Here is an 18,158-nt window from a genome sequence, read left to right as displayed (position 1 = left end):
ACAATGCATTTTTAATTTCTCCAGCCTTCTGTATCAAAATATGAGTTTTCATAAAAAGTGGATTTATCAATTTTTCATCCTAAGCTAGCGATGTGTATGTTTACTATTTAACAGTTGCATGGAACTATGCTGAAATTGATTGTAGGATCCTTCCCTACAAGAGTGTGTGAGTGATGGAAACTAACACATTCTCATTTATCATTTGCAAATTTTGCGTTGGTTAAAAAAAAACCAATAAATAAGGCCATAAGTTCGAGGAAGACGGAAGATCACATGTACACAAATCTTTACATCACGTTTTTCATATTGCTCTTAAAAAGTTGATAGAGATACTTGATTGAGATTGGGGACTTTCGAGTGAATGTAATATTTTATGCAAAACTAAATGGTCATCGGCAAGAATATATATTGACAGATTATACAGACTTCTTAATCACATGAGCACCAAAACCATGCAAAAAACTGCGCTGAATTGGACAACAGAATAAAGCGGAACAAGTGGAACGGACACATTTAGACTTGCTATCTCTCCAGCAGAAAGGGGACAAAGCAGGCCGCTGTCTGCAACGACAAGGGATCTACCTCGTTAGACCCAGATGGAATCTGTATGCAAATTCTTAACATATATGAGCTGCGGGAGTCGAGTACATCACCTTCACTTTCTAGTTGTCACTGTCTAGACTGACCATATCCGGGATGTTGAAAATCGATAAGTCTTCTTAAGTCAGGGAAGAAGGCGGACGCGGGATAATCTTACAGACTCATCTTCCTTCTATCTTGAGTGGAAAAAACTATTTAAAACAGCCATGCCCAAAAGTTTATCACTTGCTTATGGAGTTCTGCCTGCGCTGTGCATGCCTGATGAAAACACTTCTCCTCCCCAACCAGACGAAGCATCTTAAACTAGCCGAACACCAGAATGGATTCCGAAAAATGTACAGCACCATCACATGCATTCTTAGATACGGTTAATCATTCGTTCCTCCATCAAAACGTCAAAGACTGGTCTTGAATAAACAGCTGTCTCTGGACGTCAATCACCAGAAGAATTTCGTAACGCTAAACCCAAGCCGCGTAGAATCCTACAGGAGGTTCGTTATGGTGGCGTACTTCCCCGACGCTCTTAAGCATATATGTTCAAAGAAAAATGCTGAGCTACACTATTGAAATAACGATCCTGGAAATGAGCAGAAACAACAGATAGTATTTGCCTATTTTAAATTGCTTCACTGCTAGGAACCTCGAAATATCTGCCGCGAAATCCACCGCCACACTCTTCACCACCTTTGCCACCCCAAGTCACGTTCTACAGCCACTTCTCCTTCTCATCGCTTATCCTCGCCACCTGTAACAAATGGCATGCAGGGAACAAAGTCCTAAAGTCGCTTGCCAGCAGCACCTGGAGAGCCTTCAAAGAGATATGCAGGTCGATGGCAGGAACGAGCGACTTGCAGTACGCTACTATTGAAGCAGTTCCACGTGGATTATTATATCAGATTTATATGTGTCCGGTCAAGGACTTTCATTTCAGCAGAGGAACAAATTATTCGATGATTGAGCTTAATATTCTGTTACCGTGGTTTTAAAAAATTTAAGGTGTTACTAGACAGCAGCGAACAAAGTTTTCGGAATAATAATTAGCTGGCGCTGTTAAGCCATCATGTTTTCCCATAGGAAGATTTTATGCAAAACAAGGCTTCTGCCCGCCGCTGTGGACGGTTTAGTAAAAATGAATAGCGCATAATTACCAGGAGTCCACTTAGCGTCGCCACAACTCCTTGACTATGTCTAACAAAGCGAATCAGGACGCGATGCCAGAAGCTTATTTACCCATTCATACATACATATGTCCATATCTTAATACATACATACATATATTACTTATCTACATATATTTAAATGTAATTATGTTGCAGTGTTCTTGTTTATGCTGATGCATTCAAGTGTATGATGATGCATCCTTGAATGAGTCATAACTCAGCCGACTCTATACACTCTAAGGTACATAGCCAGATAAAAGGAGGTGCATATGTATGCGGCCTCATTCATGAATGGCATTCAAAGCCAGTGAACACAGGTAGGAACAAAATAGGCAAAACAAAAAAATCATAAAGCTTAAGAAAAGCATGACTCATTTACATTTTTCGAACATATGTACATACATACATACATGCATATATATGTACCTAGGAGTAGATTTGCAAGCGCGCTTATTCCCAGTCAACAGTCAACCACCCACTTTTGTAAACACCAAACACCCACTACATGAAAACCGCGTACCCATTTCCGACAGTTAGTGTGGNATACAAGTATGACAGTGGGGACCCGTACTAAGACTGATCGACGAATACAACACTGACAAGGATTGAACGGACCACACTGAACATACTCAACTATGGACTTCACGAGACAAACGAAGGACAGCAATACGGCAGATTGTATTTGACCGCCTTCAAGCGAAGTTGTTAAGCTAGTCGTAGCATTTAAAGTTAAAATTGATATGTAACCGTGTGTGTGCGAATAAACATCCAGTTTTGTAAACATTAAAAGCGCGTTTTAATTAAAGACTAAGAGGATTGGGAAGGCCATTCCTACATACATATATATGTAAAGATGCAAATCTGGACCAGCTGGGCCGTGCTTCATTTGATTTGAGCTCATATCAGTTAAATGGTTTTTTGTGTTTATGCATTTGCTCCTGCCGCCAGAACAAACCAAATGTAATGCAAAATGATAAAACTTACAGCTAACTGGGGCACAACGCAAATACAAATGCTCTATTGTGCGGCAAGTGGAGCCATAATGGCTGCAGTCGTACATTGCAATCTCATCGACTGCCAATAGAAGGAACGCTAGGTTTTTATCTTCAAAATTCAAAGTTTTCCAACGCGACTACTAGGCGCATTGTGTTTTCTGTTTTTCATTGAAGCTTGTAAATATGCACATACAAGAGAATCGATGTTTATAAGCGTTGTATGGTTGTGAATAACTACTTATGTAGCTTTTTCATACAAAATTCCTACACTTCGTTAGCCTTTGAAGTGGCCGCCTACGAAACCTTTAGCTAATTAAATAGTAACGTGTATACTGATGTAGTTGGAGGTATTTGTGGCGTGAACTTACTATTAGTATTGGCAGACGATGATTTGCTGGTTATTGAGGTTAATAAATTCATGATTAATGAAGTTATTTACATAATGAAAGTTGATCCCTCTACTCGCACTATCATTTTGCTATAGTTCATTAAAAACCACACCCAATCGGCGTAAAAAAACTTACAGAGACAGGCGACCGCTTTCAAAAATATTTTCTAGGAATGGTCAATAAAGAGTGGCATACGCATGGGAAATTTTCAATTGTCTCCATCTCGTTTGGTTTCTTTTGGCTACGGCAAAAGAGACGGTCGTAATCTTTTAAATACTTCCCTTGATCATTCTTAACAGAACCTTGGTTTTTATGCGAGCTATAGATATCTCAGTTCTCGTTTGGAGTGTATTCCTCCTTTTGATTTCTATCAGCATGGCCCCCATGTCCAGAGTATTTTGTACCAAGTCGCACCTCGCTTGTCATTCACCAACTTCATTTCCAATTAAGGCCATTTTTCCCAGTGGTCATCGATTAGTTGAAGTCTAATCGATAATCAGAATGGTGTCTAAATCGCCGCCTGCCATTTTGAGAAAATGTTTGCCCACTTTACATGAGGTATTTGACCTTCCTTAAAGAATTTCTTTTTGTTTTCCAATTAAAACTCCTGCCTATACTCAGTCTTACATCTTTGACCCCTCAGTAAGAACTATAACATATCTGCCTCTCATAGGGGTCTACTCCGATTCCAATGACAGTGGCTTGTAAATTTTACCCGAGGCTTGTTGTTGGTCCACGTCTTTAGTGAAATGCTTTGCGAGGACAGCGCATTTGTATAAAACGAAGGTCTACTTAGAGTGGCATTGTGGCCGCATGGGTTTCCAATCTGAAAGCACGGATAGCAGCTGTATTTTCAGATTAGTTGAACGTTCAGTGTATCTCTTAAGCAGGGCTTCGTATTGACGAAAGGCGGTCTGTATACCGACAAAACTATTTCGGAGGCTCAAATTGAATTTGGAAAGCTGAAGTGGTTCTCTTCACTCGCCGTGCTGCCATAGAAGAGCTTTTGATAAGGATATTAAAAAAGCCTATCTACTACTCGAAAAATAAGTTCTTAGCCCTGATAATTTTATAAATGTTTTGGGCGTATCGGAAATGAGTTTTCTTCACAGGTTTTCGTTTTGTAGATTTTTTTTTAATAACTCTTTAATTTGATATTTCTAAATTTTTACATTTTTAAGTACACAAATCATAGCTATCCTTTTTTTCTTCAATCTGTAAACCTCTTATCAAAATTACTTTAAAATACCATTGCACATTTCATCCAATCAATTGTCGCATTGTCTCTACCCATCAGCAAATTATTTGCTCTAGTTAATGTTTTAATATTCATTTGGATTTTGTGTCTATAGTACAACCAAAGTCATTTCCAGCATGAATAGCAGAAATAAAAACTAAAAAACCAATTCACTTCGTCTGACATTTATAGGCCAAAAACATTTACGAAATGAAGCGAACATAAATTTGCTGTATTACATACTACGCTGCCGTTCATTGTTGCTGCCATCTAATTTCCTCGTCCCTTTTACCTTCCCCCAGCACATCGGCCATTTTTCATCATCGCATTTAGCTCGTAAAGTTGGCAGTAGCTGCCAAAATTTTCCGCCTGCTGGCATTTTGACTTCACAAGAAAAGCAGAAGCGCCGCGCCGCAATGACTTTGTTTACCCAAAAAAAGATTGCGTGTTCGATGTGCATTTCCGCAATCCTACTTAAGTAGCTATCTACATAAGTATGAGATGGAGTATCTGCAAAACTTATTTCAAAAGTAGCCGCATATTTTTAGAAGCAGCAATTTTTTGTTGTATTTTGTTTTCCTTGCTGTTTGATGCCTTCAGTAGATTCGAGGTATATATCTTCACTTGGCTGTTGGCTGGCTGCCTCTCAGGTGAATGTAGCATAGTGAATAGCTTGCATGAGGTTTGTGTACGAAATTAATTGCGAAATCTTCACAGCTAATGTATTTAATTTTATACGCTTGGAAGTTTAGCAGCGAACTCATCATTGACGTTGTTCTTGGCATATTATGGGTGCACTTTTTTATGGTGGAATTTTTTCTGCATTTTGCAAATGTGCATAAATTTAGAGATTTGCGAAGATCATTTGGTTATAATTTTAGTTCCGCATAGATGCTGGTTTGACTTTTTATAGCCTGCAACCGAAATCTTCAGGTAGGCATGAAAATAATAAGTGCCGCATAAACTTTTCGATTGACTAGCAGGTGCCAGACGATTGATTGATGCATAAAAAATGTAAGAATCCTATACGTATAGTATTTGAGTAGAATACAAAATCGAAATAGTCTTAAAAAGGACTAATTCTACATATAGCAATGTTGCCACCTATTTGAAAATAAAATTTTTTTGTTTAATTAAGGGAGTTAAATAATTAGAATTTGTATCACAAGATGGGTGTCTAACGAAAGATGTGTAAAATGGTTGCGGGTTGATTTTTTTTAAGAGCGTTTCCACCTCTTTGAAAAGTCAAATTTAATTTAATTTTACACAAGTTAAAGTGCGAAACGCAAATATTACTTTAGTTTGAACTTGTGGAATTTTCTGGAGTGTTTGAAGAGAGGTGCCACCTGTTTTAAAACTAAATTCAAATAAAATTACTTGATACGTTAAATGAAATACTATAATATGGACATAAATCGAAAAGGCTTTATTTCTAAGCTAGGGTTACCATCTGTTTGAAATATAAAATTTACCTTGAATTATGGGACTTAAGTAATTGAAATACATACATACGTATGTACATATGTATCAAAATATGGGTGTCGGACGAGAGAAGTTCAAGAAGGTGGCCACCTGATTAAAAAATTAAATTAAAACTATTTAACAATTTGAATGATTTGTAAAGGCTTAATTTGTGAACTAAATGTAGGTGGGCTACCATCCACAAGTTAATTGGAAATGTACACAAGAAAAAGGTTTAAGAAAATTTTAGTTTAAAAATATTTTTAAGAAGGTTAACAGAAATCCGAAACTATCCTACAAGCTTCATATTAAATACGTTTATGCGTAGGCGAATTCAGGAAATCATTTCATGAATTTGGGTAGTAAAGGGGTGCATAAAACCCAATTCATGTATTCAATTATACACGAAATGGTGTTTATGCACTGAGATTCTAATCAAATTTTTGAAATGATTTCTTGAATTGGCCTACGCATAAACATAGTACTTATAAGTACATATGTTTAGTTTTATTGAAATAATTACACCTAATCTAGCACGCAGAATTTTCATACACTCAGCGAAGCGGGTGTGGGCAATATAGTACAAATCGACCGCTGAGTGGAAGATCGATGTTCGAAGAACGCCCTATCTCAGAGTTAGATTGAAGAACGCCTTACTTTAGAAACGTCCTATATCAACATATTTTCAATATATTTTCAGTGGAGATAGAACATTTTTGAGATAAGGCTTTCTTCAATCAAATTCTAAGATGGGCGTTTTTCAATGAAATTTTTAGTAGGGCTTTTTCGAACCAGTTGCCGAGATACACAGGTCGATCTTCCACTCAGCCAACGATATTAAGTGTCAAACGCAAGTTTTACTTACTCTACTTCAAGTGATTTCTAAATTTAATTTTTGTACTTTGCAGGTGTGTGATAATGGACAAAACATCAAGTATGCTCGTAAAGAAGCAGATTACTCGTAGATTTTTCACACAGCTGTAATTTGAATCACTGTCTTCTTCACCAGCATATTTGCTAGTTTCAATACTCAAGGTCGTTTAAGAAATTATAGCCGACGTAAATGCTTTGAAAGCATTGTATCTACTACAAAGGCAACCAAATGGGGCGATCATATGAAAAGGGAGATTGCAAAAAATTATAAAGAGGAAACTATAGAGATTGTGAGTATGTATGTATGTACTGCTGTATGTACGAGTATGCTTTAAGAAGGCAACAAACCGAAACGGAAACATTTGGAAAGCTGTTGTAAAATGCTAACGCCGCATGCCACAAAAGACGCCCACAACAAGAGGTAAGGGGGGAGTTAAATATGTGGCTACGAGGCCACGTAATTTAGAAGCAGCCAACGACAAGGGGTAGACGAAGCTAAACAAATGAAGCAAAACAAAAGCAGATGGCGAAAGCAGAGATTAAGATAGAAAAAAAATGGTAGAAAAAAATTGCACGTGGTGAAAGAAAAGCAAGTGCAACGAGGTAAAACTAGTTACTCATATTTACTTGTACATATGTATGAGTGCATTTATGGATACATATCTATGCGGCATGAGCGCCCATTGAAATGCAGCTGTGATGCCGTAAACATAAGCATACATAAATACTCGTACCAACCCTGCAGAAAAAAATTATCAATTGATCAAAATAACCAACTTGAAGTTAGCTTTTTGGCGGAATTTCGATAAATAACTAAATTTTAGCTATGACAAAACTAACTTTAAGTTAGTTGTTAAGTCGCGCAGGAGTTATGCAGACGTTACTGGGAGTTTGTTTTCTCTGAACAAGCTTCTATTTAAATATTCTCATACAAAAATTACTTTGAATACACTTTCTTGCTGCACTTCGCAGATGCTTTTTCGCATTCAGGACAAATAAAATAATAGTCGAAATTTTATATATATTATCATTTTGATATTATGTCTGATGGAATTCAAATATGCGCACAAAAAACCTATAAAAAATAAGCAAAATAAAGTACATAAAAAATTTAAAAAATCTTTTTTATTTAGATTTTGTGTAGTTACTTAAGTAGTTAACTACAAGTTAGTTGATATCGAATGCAGTGGAAAATAATTCTCACTATTTTGCGGCCATCGCCCTTCAAAAGTAGTTAGTTACGGCCAAAGGAAATAGTTAGTAGTTACCACTAGTCGATTGCTGGTTAATTAACAATTAGCTGCAAACTAGTTCCATTTCCTGCAGGGAACACACTCAAACTGAAGCTTTTAACGCTTTTTTGGTTACTCAGAATGCACTTTGCTACATACACACGCAAAAATAAAAAGTAGCTCCCTAGAATTTATGCGCGTTTGAAAGATGATTTGCATTTAGTACCAAAATGCACGTACACGCAAGTGCTGTAATTGCAATCATAAAAACAACAATAAAACTAGAATACGAGCGCAGTGAGTTGGCAGTTAGTGTAGCGCAGCACTAAAGCGTGCAATGAATGCAACAACGAGCAAGTGAAGCGCGCACAAAATGCGAGCGTCTGATTTTTTGCTTTAATTGCATTGCCAGAAAAAGCACTCATACGCCCTGTCGCCCACCCACCCAGAGACACGCACTACCTACGCCCACACACACGCCAAGCAAAGCAAATAAACCATGTCAACTAGGGGGGTGGGGGACAAAGAAAAAAGAAGAAAATAAAGCGATGCATAGCTTTTATGGCATTTATTATTACGTTTTTTTCATATTCGCATAAATAAGTTTTTTTTATGTACTTTTTTACTTATCTACACACATGTCTAAGTATGTAGGTCTAGATATATGATAGCTATGTATTCAATATGTACCTATGTATGTATGTATATTCAGTGCCATTCCGCCCTCAACAAGAGTCAAGCACCTTTCTGTTTGCTGGCCTGCAAACAAACCACTGCTAAATGTTCTTAATTATAGCCACTAAAGGCCAATAACACGTTGTCAATGGCTCGCCTGCACTGCTTCGTACCAACCTTCTTCCACACCCACTTTGTAATTCAACTATCCTCTTTCCAGTTACTGCCACTCCTTTGGTAGGAGTTTGTTTTTTTTTTTGCTTCCTTTCTCCCTTTGCTTAATTTCTTCGTTTGCATGTCTCCAAGTTTGCCATAGCCTCTGAAAACTTTTTCTCAAACTCAAAGAAATAAAATCAATACTGAAAAGCCACCCACAATTTACGAGTATAGTGGCTGGTCGCAGCTCGCGCGCCTTGCTCAGCTCAGCTCAGCAGTCATTTAAGACGTTCGAATGTCAGCTGCTACGCTGCGTTTGGCGTCTTGTTGACGGTCTCGAATGACATACAAAAAAAAACAGAGCGAAATGTGAAAAGTAATAAAAAAAAGGCAACACCAAAAGAATGCAGCAGTATTTTATGCTGACAGTGCGACTTTAGCGATTAACGAAGACAATCGTCTCCAAGCTGTATCCGCTATCCTTTAAGCTTATTATGCACCTTGTGAGCTGTGGTTATGTCGATGCCCTGTAGGGAATTGAGCTTGGGAGATGTTAGTGGCTAAGCGAGCGGACAGATTTTTTGCAGAGTTCAAGCAACTCGCAAGGCTATGCACTTCTTATTAAATGAAGTAGTTAGGCTAATGGGGCTAAGATAAAAAGGTTTGAAATATTATAGAATGTCTTTGCTTTGCAAATAGCCTAGTCGGCAGTTAGATAAACCCTGCGGCATTCTTCAAAACCGAGAGATAAATTCAGCAATACTTATGCCAGTAAAAGCACAATAAGACGCGACACATCATAAATAGTACGAATTAGATTTGAGTCGTTTTAGGAAATTTGTGATATCTCAAGCTGCTAGACCGAAAGCGCCATTATATCAAGAACCATAACATCCACTCTAGAATAGAAGAGTCAGTTTCTTGGCAAAGAAAGGTGGTCCAAATTTGGCAGCAATCTACTTTCTTTTATGTTCCATCGTTGTAGGCGAACTAAGCTGTGCTCATACGTTTGCCTGCTTTTATGAACTGCCAATTTGTTCCTCAATATGAATTTCAAAGTCATGAAGTCTTATTGTCAATATTGGGTTAGTTGAAGAGCTGAAGGTGGCACCAGGTATTTAAAAATTACGTAGGTTAATACGGGTTTAAAGAGTTAAATTCCTTATGGGTAATCTGTGCTTTGAACTAGAGATGTTGCGAATGTGGAATTTTAGACTTCCCGGATGCGAATGCGGATGCGAATATCTAACAGCTAACAACCGTGGATGCGGATGCGAATGCGGATGTCAAGTATTTTTAAGAAACAGATGTGCCAGGTTTTTTAATGCTCTTTAAAAAGAATTCTGAATTCTAATTCCTTTTTCGATTTTAGTTTTTGTAATTCATTTTTAATACTTTCTTCTGCGACTGGTTGGAAAAATTTGTGCTTATAGCGAGCTAAATAGATGGATATGGAAAATAAATTATTATTTTCCAGGAATGAAAAATTTTAACAAAATTATGTTTTCAAGTCGTGGCTATCAGCCGAATGGGATCAGAATATTGTTATTTTTTTTAAAGCACCCTGTTTTTTTTATAAGCATTTGAATCTCAGATAGTTACGTAATTCTTATCTTGTTAAATGTCAGACCTATAGTTTTTTAATTATTTGAGCATCGATTCTCTTTATAGCCAGACGTTGATCATTTCTCCTGGAAATCCCTATTGAAGGAGCTTACTCTTTGACTTTAAATAGCAAAGAAGGGACAGTTTTACCATAAAAGAAATATGACATTTGACCAGTTTTGTTACACAAATACTGCCACGACCACAGGCAAAAATATTGGCTACAATTTGTCATTTTGTTTGCCTTATATGTATACGTTTTATCGGTGCACTTACACAACATTCGCATTCGCAAAAGCTCCGCATTGATTATTACGAATGCGAAAGCGAGTGCGAATTGATAAAGTTAATGCGGAAGCTCCGCGATTGCGAATGCGAATGCGAATATTCGCAACAACCCTACTTTGAACATATGCAAGTTCTTGTGCAGAAGGATTAAGTTGCTTATGCCAGAAGACTTTTTAGGTTCCCTTGCCAGATGAAAGCTATCCACACAGCCCAAGCAGCTTAAGAAAATGTTATTGTGGGTCTCCTCACTTTTCTGTATATTTTTAAGAGGTTTGTTACCTACACAAGTGTGCCCCTATAGGAATGTGGTCTGTAAAGCGGCCCCAATGCCATTAGTATTTTCCTCTTCCTAGAAGTGAGAAGTACTGAAATGCTAGCTTAATAGTCGATGGCTATTCATATTGAAATTGAGGTTGACGCTAAGATTGACACTGGGATAAGATTAAGATTGGGATTAAAATTAATATTAAGACTAAGCTTAAGACTAAGATTAAGATTTGGATTAAGACTAAGATTAAGATCAAGGTTAGGATTAAGATTATGATTAAAATTAAAAATAAAATTAAAATTAAGAATAAGATTAGATTAAAATTAAGATTTAGATTAAAATTAGGATTACGATTTAGACTAAGATAAAGATTAAGTTTAAAATTAAGTTTTAGATTAAGATTTCGATGAAGGTTCAGATTGAGGTCGAGGCTAAGATTGAGATTGAGATTAATATTAAGATAAAGATTAAGATTAAGACCAAGATTAACATTAGGATTTAGATTAACTTTAAGACTGGAACTGTGATTAAGATTAAGGCAAGAATCCAGACAACTTGTTAAGATTGTTATTGAGATTGAGATTGATTTTGAGAATAAGAGTAAGATAATTTTTAATTATTGGGCACAAAATAAACTCATATAATATAGTGAGTTATACCGGTAATAGGAAGTACATAATTTCACTTCAGTCACGCGTGCTATCCACATACAACTTTTTCCTTAAAACGCGCCAGGAATATCTTATTTCAACCCACTTATTAATAACATTTTATTGTATTCCCTTAGGAATTGCTTGTAGAGCAACTAGTCTTCCTTATAGCCAGAAGCAGTGATCGTCCGTGGAGTACCCTTCGATTTTCTGTAACGAAGGCATATAGACACATTGCCCATCGCTAACTAGTAGAACCAAGAAGGCCTCGAGTGAGAGCAAGAGTGCCCATTTAGAAGTACTTGAAGCCGGAAAGGCAAGGAGGCCCCAACGAAATTTTTACTGATAATGTATATAAAAGCCACTGTGTTGACATGTCGAGCTGCTTGGCTTTGTTAGAAAATATTCCAGTTCACAAAGATTAAGCGCTTTAGTCAGTATGTAGCGCTGCAGTAACACGAAGGTATACTTTCTATGTACATACATACATTAGCAAATTGAATTAAATTAGGTACACTAACAACATTTGAAGCCTAAGCCACAAAATTTTTTCTACAACCAAATGGAATTAGTGGTATACAGCACCAATGCCAAACATATATAAATTTACACACATACTAACCTGATAAATCGGATATATCCAAACAACTGGAACGACTTTTTGTGCGTTGCAAGAGTGAATGTTGTAATGGCTGATGTTGCGGTTGATGTAGCGGCGATTGATTGACAGCACTGCCATTTGCAGTGACACCACTAAAAATGCTACTACAGAGTCCATCAGCGCCGCCACCGCCACCGTTAGCGCCGCCTAAACCTAGACCAGCCGCTAGACCACCGGACGCATTGCTGCTACCACTGGCTGAGCCCGAACCACTGCCGCACCAATCGGCCTCCATTGCCTTTGAGGCGCTGCGCTTGAAATGTTCCAGGAAATTATCAATTTGCTTTTCAATTGAGTTCGACGGCGAGTTTTCCATAATTGCTGTTGCTGTTGCACATAATCGATGTCGGCGAATTAAAGCTTAGGATTGAGGTAAAAGCGTTTATTTGCTCTTTTTTGATGTAAACATTGTAGACTAAAAATTTCTTAAAATGCGGACATTTAACTAATGGATGAGGGGCACTCCAATTGAAGTGCTGTGCTGTGTAACTATGTCACCAATGCTGCTTTTACTACAGTTGAAGGTCAATTAACTTCCACTGCGTGAACTTTTCGCGAGTGTGCGAACGGCGCATAATGGACGCCTTGTTGTTGGCGTGCAGTTGTCGTGCTTAGAGAGGGGCCAAGGGGTGGTGGCGGTGGTGGTGGTGGGTGTGTGCCACGTTTAGCTTTGACTGCGCTGACTGTGGGGTAGAGGCGCGCTGTTGTTGCTGTTGCTGCAACTTGGCCACTCGCTACGAGACCTTGAGTTGAGTATTTGCACTGGGTGTATACTATTTTTGCGTTATGGTGCTTTGAACAAATAGCATTTTCACTTATTTATATTTGATTTTGTGACCATTTTATCAAAGTAGATTTAGTGACAAGTTTATTTTATATAAAAATTTTAGTTTCACATGCCTTTACTTCATCACGCAGGTAAATCATTTCGCAGAATAAAATTTTTCACACACTCATTTTCGCACTCTTATTTACCATGCAAAATCAATTATTTACTGGGCGCTAAGCTCCTTTATATGCCATTTAAATCATTAATTTAAACACTTTTCATAAAATTTTCAACACATTTTTCTTAATTGCGCCCCTTTTATTCGTGTGAACTTAACCCTCGCCAAAGACACTCACACACTCACACATACATACGCTTATATTAAACGCCACCTTAACACACACAAACACGTTTGCTTCAGCTTAGGCCTTGATAGTAAGTAATACATATACATATCCTTTGGCCACTTTTAGGCGCGAGCACTCGTTTTACTGTTTTCACTGCGCAAATTCCTATTTTGATTTTCTCGTTTCTTAAGGCTCAACCGTTTGTGAGCAAAGCTAGCGACGAACTAAAGTTACTGAGCGCTGAACAAACGAATATTCGCCGTTGAGTACGGACGTATTGCAACGACCCGCTGCACACGCAACTGGCGATGAAGGCAGCTACTTTTTCGCACCTACTGCTGCTGTCGCCCCAGTTCTTCCCATTGCTGTTGTTGCTTTATTGTTGTGCTGGAAAATTATGCTGCGCTGCTTTGGTGCTGTGCTTATGCGGAACCGGCAACGAAGCTCCAAAGCTACACGTGACTGTGGCGCTGGTGGCTGTTGTTGACGGCGACGCACAGTGTAACGTCCCCATATTGTGGGTGGTCAAAAGTAGAAGGGGTGGTCGCAGATCAATTAAAAATTTCGCACAGAGGTATATAGCAAGAAAATTTAAATTTGAGCAAAATTTGATGAAGAACAGGCCTACCTTCTATAAAACTGGAAACTAAATATATGGGTTTTATATAAATAATTTAGTCCGATTTATATTTGTGAAAGATTCTTTAACATATATGAAAATGTTTAAAGTTGGTCTACTGCCACACCCACCTGCCAAAGTTGAGATTTTGTATTACAGGTTGTATTACAAATATGGCTGCGAATCAAAGAGTTGTCGCTAGTTGCAGCTGAAATAAATTAATTTATTTTAATCGTGATTACTTACTTCCCTCTAACAGGTCTCAAGCATTTTTTTCATTACTTTTACAACTCGTAAATGTACTTTTATTGTTTGGAACTTTATGCTTATATTTGAAATAACAACGGGGAAAAACTATGAACTTCAGGCGTACAAAATATGTATACAGTAGTTTAAGAATAATAATTAAAAATGACAGCTCCCCGCCAACCCACTAGAAACAGTACTCAGATGTTTATATTTTCAAGCTTATATGACTTTTTAAATTGTAATTATTTTTTTTATAAAAATACAGTTAATTCAGTAACAAATTTTATACAAATACCGTATGCCAAAAACGAAAAAAGTGCAAATCAAAATTTTGGTAAAAATATTTACATTCTGTTTATACTCGAGTATTTAAGGTCGATTGGCATAAAATTTTTTCCAAATTCGTTCGTTTTTATTATTTTTGGTCGCACTCGTTACACTGTGCAATGTAGACGCCAAATGCAATGTCGACTAGAGAGAATCGCATTTTTTCGCCGATTTGCGGTTTGCTTCTCTGTGTTGATTTAGTTTTCTTTCGGTTCATTTGTACTTTTCTTTTCTCAAGTGGTTTTGTGCGTGTTGTTATTGTTGCTCCCATTGATGTGGGTGGCTGTTGTATGATCATGCGCATTGGCTTTGGTGGTCCGCAGCGAAAATAATCAGCTGTGCGGCGAAGTGAATTTAAATTTGTAATAGATTTTCTTTTCTAGGTTGAGAAATTATTCATTGCAACCAATTAGGAATATTAATGAAGAATATTTTTTAAAAATACTTGCAACTCTGAATTAAATACGGAAGTTTCATGATCATATATAGAGCTAACCTCTTGAAAAAAGCACTGTGTTGGAAAAAGGGGTTAGAGGACCCGTGCTTATATTCAGCCTGGCTAGGGACCCAGATTAATAATTAGCCCAGTCTCAAACGGAATTCTCCGGATACCTGGCGACCTCCGACTCTATCTAGCCTTACCAGTGCACACGGACCTTTTTGCAGACAAGCCTCTATTGTCCGACAATCATGGGACCAAAATAACCTACATAAAAACCTACAGCGGTGGCTCCGACTAGTGTTAAAGCCGCGGACAGGGCATTGGTCAGACCGACATTGACAGGATATAGATGGGGCTTAAGCAACAGGGCTGGTCCTGGTACGAGTAATGCGGCGGGCAGGGTGGAAGCGGAGGCCTGGGCAGACCGGTCTCCAACTATTTCATGGTTTGAGCTGCGGCGTCAGCTCCACCTAAGGGAACCAGACCACAAAATATCCCCTGGCACCTGCTTTAATGTTAAACCTGCCAGCTGCTACTGACATACCCAGCAGTTCAAGACAGGTTGCTACCACATGTCCGCCCCTCGGCTAAGCATATCCGCAGCTCCAAGCAGGCTTACTACAATAGGAATGTGGCTACTAGGGTCCTGGATAGGTGTGGGGACCTGCCAGTAGAGTAGCTGACGGAGGAATGGGATAGATTTTTAGAACGGGTGAGGGGAATAGTATCCATCCAGCCTGGGCAAACCGCTAGGCACTGCTCTCGACATGTGCTGAAGAAGATGAAATTACGAAATACGATTGGCAAATAATCCCGGGATTTTCGGGATTTGTAATTTGCACTGGTCGCAATAATAGAAACTACTTTTCATGACCAGTATTGGCTATATATGTCTTATTATTTAATAATTAATATTTTTTATAAATGTCTAGCTCCTGCGATAGTAAATTTTACACATAAAAATCAATATATTCGCGAAACCATGGGCCGAATATTGCAAACGATTGTTTTTAGTTTTTCACTTTGACGTCAGTAACTCAAAAATGATTTAAACATTTCAGTGAAATGTGCTTAGAGAAGAAGTATGGGTATAAAATTAAAGAGGAGATTCTGTAGAATTCAATCAGATTAAATGTTTTGATGCTTATTGAAATTGTCCTTTTAAAATTTTATCCTTGAAATTTCAAATTATTTGTTTCGAATTTCGTCCTTCTAACGTTATCAGCTTAAAAAATACCTAGTCGTCCTCGTGAATCTAAACATTTTTTTATTTTTTTTAATTCTAAAGAAATTTCCATTCATTTGTAATATGGGTAACATTCTACTTTGCATTGATTTTTTAAATAATTTTTGGAATGAATCACACCATTGAAATTACAAAGTCCTTTAAAATATATCCTGATGTCAGAGAGAAAAAATAAAAACGCCACTTTCAATAAAAAAGTGGGTTTCAAACCCATTTATTTATTATTTATTTTATGGTAGGAGAGGTTGAAGCAATTTTTTCGATTTAAGTTGTTGAAAATGAATGAATATCTAAATCATCCCGGCTCGAACCTACCACCCCCCCCCCACTAACTTCCAAGGGTACTATAAATAGTACCCTGAAATGCTAGCTTAATAATACGACCCCCTAAATTTCATTCTGGCTACGTCCATGGTTGGAGTGCCAAATAAGATAAAGGATGGGTTTCGAGGTAGGGCATACCTGCCCATTAGTCAACATTTTTAAGTTCTAGTAGTAGTATCTACACATTTATGACTTTAGGTCTAATATGTCCAATATTACTAAAATGAAAAGCATCAAAATTTATAAACTGTTGACACCATGTTTAGTATCCCAACCCCAGCGAAAAATCAACTTTTCTATGATATCTAAATTTTGAAACGTTTTTTGTAGTGAAGGAGTTTGATGATGGGTGTTCGATGACGAATGAATGTTTGCGTGATACGGTTGATTTTTGAGATTTTTTTGGTGACGGATTTTTGTACTTTTTTCCCTATAAGCATGAATTTCGAATGAAATAGAATGCGAGAGACCGTTAGCTAAAAAATTTCACAAAATTAACGCCAGTTTTTGTAAAGTGGACTTGTTATATATAAAAACAAACCGCAAAATCAGTCTCCAAAAAAAGAAAAACAATTCTAAAAAAATCAACGCTTTTTTTTAGCTGGTTAAAACTTGCACTTAATTTGACTCAAATTGAATGCGCTATCAAACTGAATACTCAAAAATTTTCTATAAATTCTGAATAAAAGATTGGAAACTTGTATGAAAATTTTTTGTCATTTTTGTTAACTTTATATAAAATGTGAAACTTTAATTTATATGGTTTAGAATGGTATATATTTGCATCAAAAACTAATGCAAACAATTTTTCATGGAAATAGTAATTTTGAATATTATATTATAATAAGATGTACACTTTCATTTGTCGCCCAGTGTATATACATTTCTTGTTGTAAAAATAAATAATTTTTTTTCGACATCCTGCTTCTTAAATCTCTTTTAATGTATGTCTTCTCTTTGTAGTCTCTTAAATTAGCGTCGCTCTCGTGTGCGCCACTAAAGTCAAATACTCTTTACTTTTAACGCTGATTAAGAAATGTTTTAGTTGAGTGCTAAAATGAGTACTTGTCTGCCGCTTGAACATCATTATCAACATCAACATCATCATCAACAACTAATTTCGCTCACTACATTCTCCCCAAACTCCAATACACTCGTGATGAGGACCCCGGCGCACTGATCCAATCACAACCAGCGCCAACAACGCACCGTATGTGGGCGAACACAGTGAGTGGTAAATACAAAAATACAAAATACAAAATAAGCCCCCCCACCGCAGTAGTGTTCGTAGCAGCAATAAAAGTAGCAAATGCAAAATCAACAGAAATATCCAAATAAGCAGCAACAAAATTGATGTGCTTTAAGAATTCGAGTCGATTTCGATAGAAAGCGACGCACCAATACATACATAAAAGTATGTATAACTAACTATATGTGAAACAAAATAAAAGTGAACATTAAAAGACGACGAAAAAAATAAAAGACCAAATAAAAATACGCTCTAAAAGGGGAGGTCGACTCATAGCTGACGGGCTATACGCGCTTTGCTGCAGTCGAACGGCACACCACTGAATCAGTTTCTCGC

General features: G+C 37.3%; 1 protein-coding gene across 1 annotated transcript in view; it reads right to left on the bottom strand.

Moving 5' to 3' along the window:
• LOC108359379 (guanine nucleotide exchange factor DBS-like) overlaps window positions 1-13,577 on the bottom strand; it is a 62,882-nt gene extending 49,305 nt beyond the window's left edge. The window contains exon 1 of the mRNA XM_017611220.1: window positions 12,212-13,577. Coding sequence (XP_017466709.1) covers window positions 12,212-12,566 — 355 coding nt within the window. The 5' untranslated portion in view covers window positions 12,567-13,577. The remainder of the gene's footprint in view (window positions 1-12,211) is intronic.
• Window positions 13,578-18,158: the final 4,581 nt, after the last annotated feature.

The sequence above is a fragment of the Rhagoletis zephyria genome, unplaced genomic scaffold (assembly GCF_001687245.7).
Source record: "Rhagoletis zephyria isolate East Lansing unplaced genomic scaffold, Rhagoletis_zephyria_1.1 Rzeph_scaffold_00381, whole genome shotgun sequence".
In the NCBI taxonomy this organism is placed as follows: Eukaryota; Metazoa; Arthropoda; class Insecta; order Diptera; family Tephritidae; genus Rhagoletis; species Rhagoletis zephyria.
This window is presented reverse-complemented; position numbering and strand designations above follow the sequence as displayed.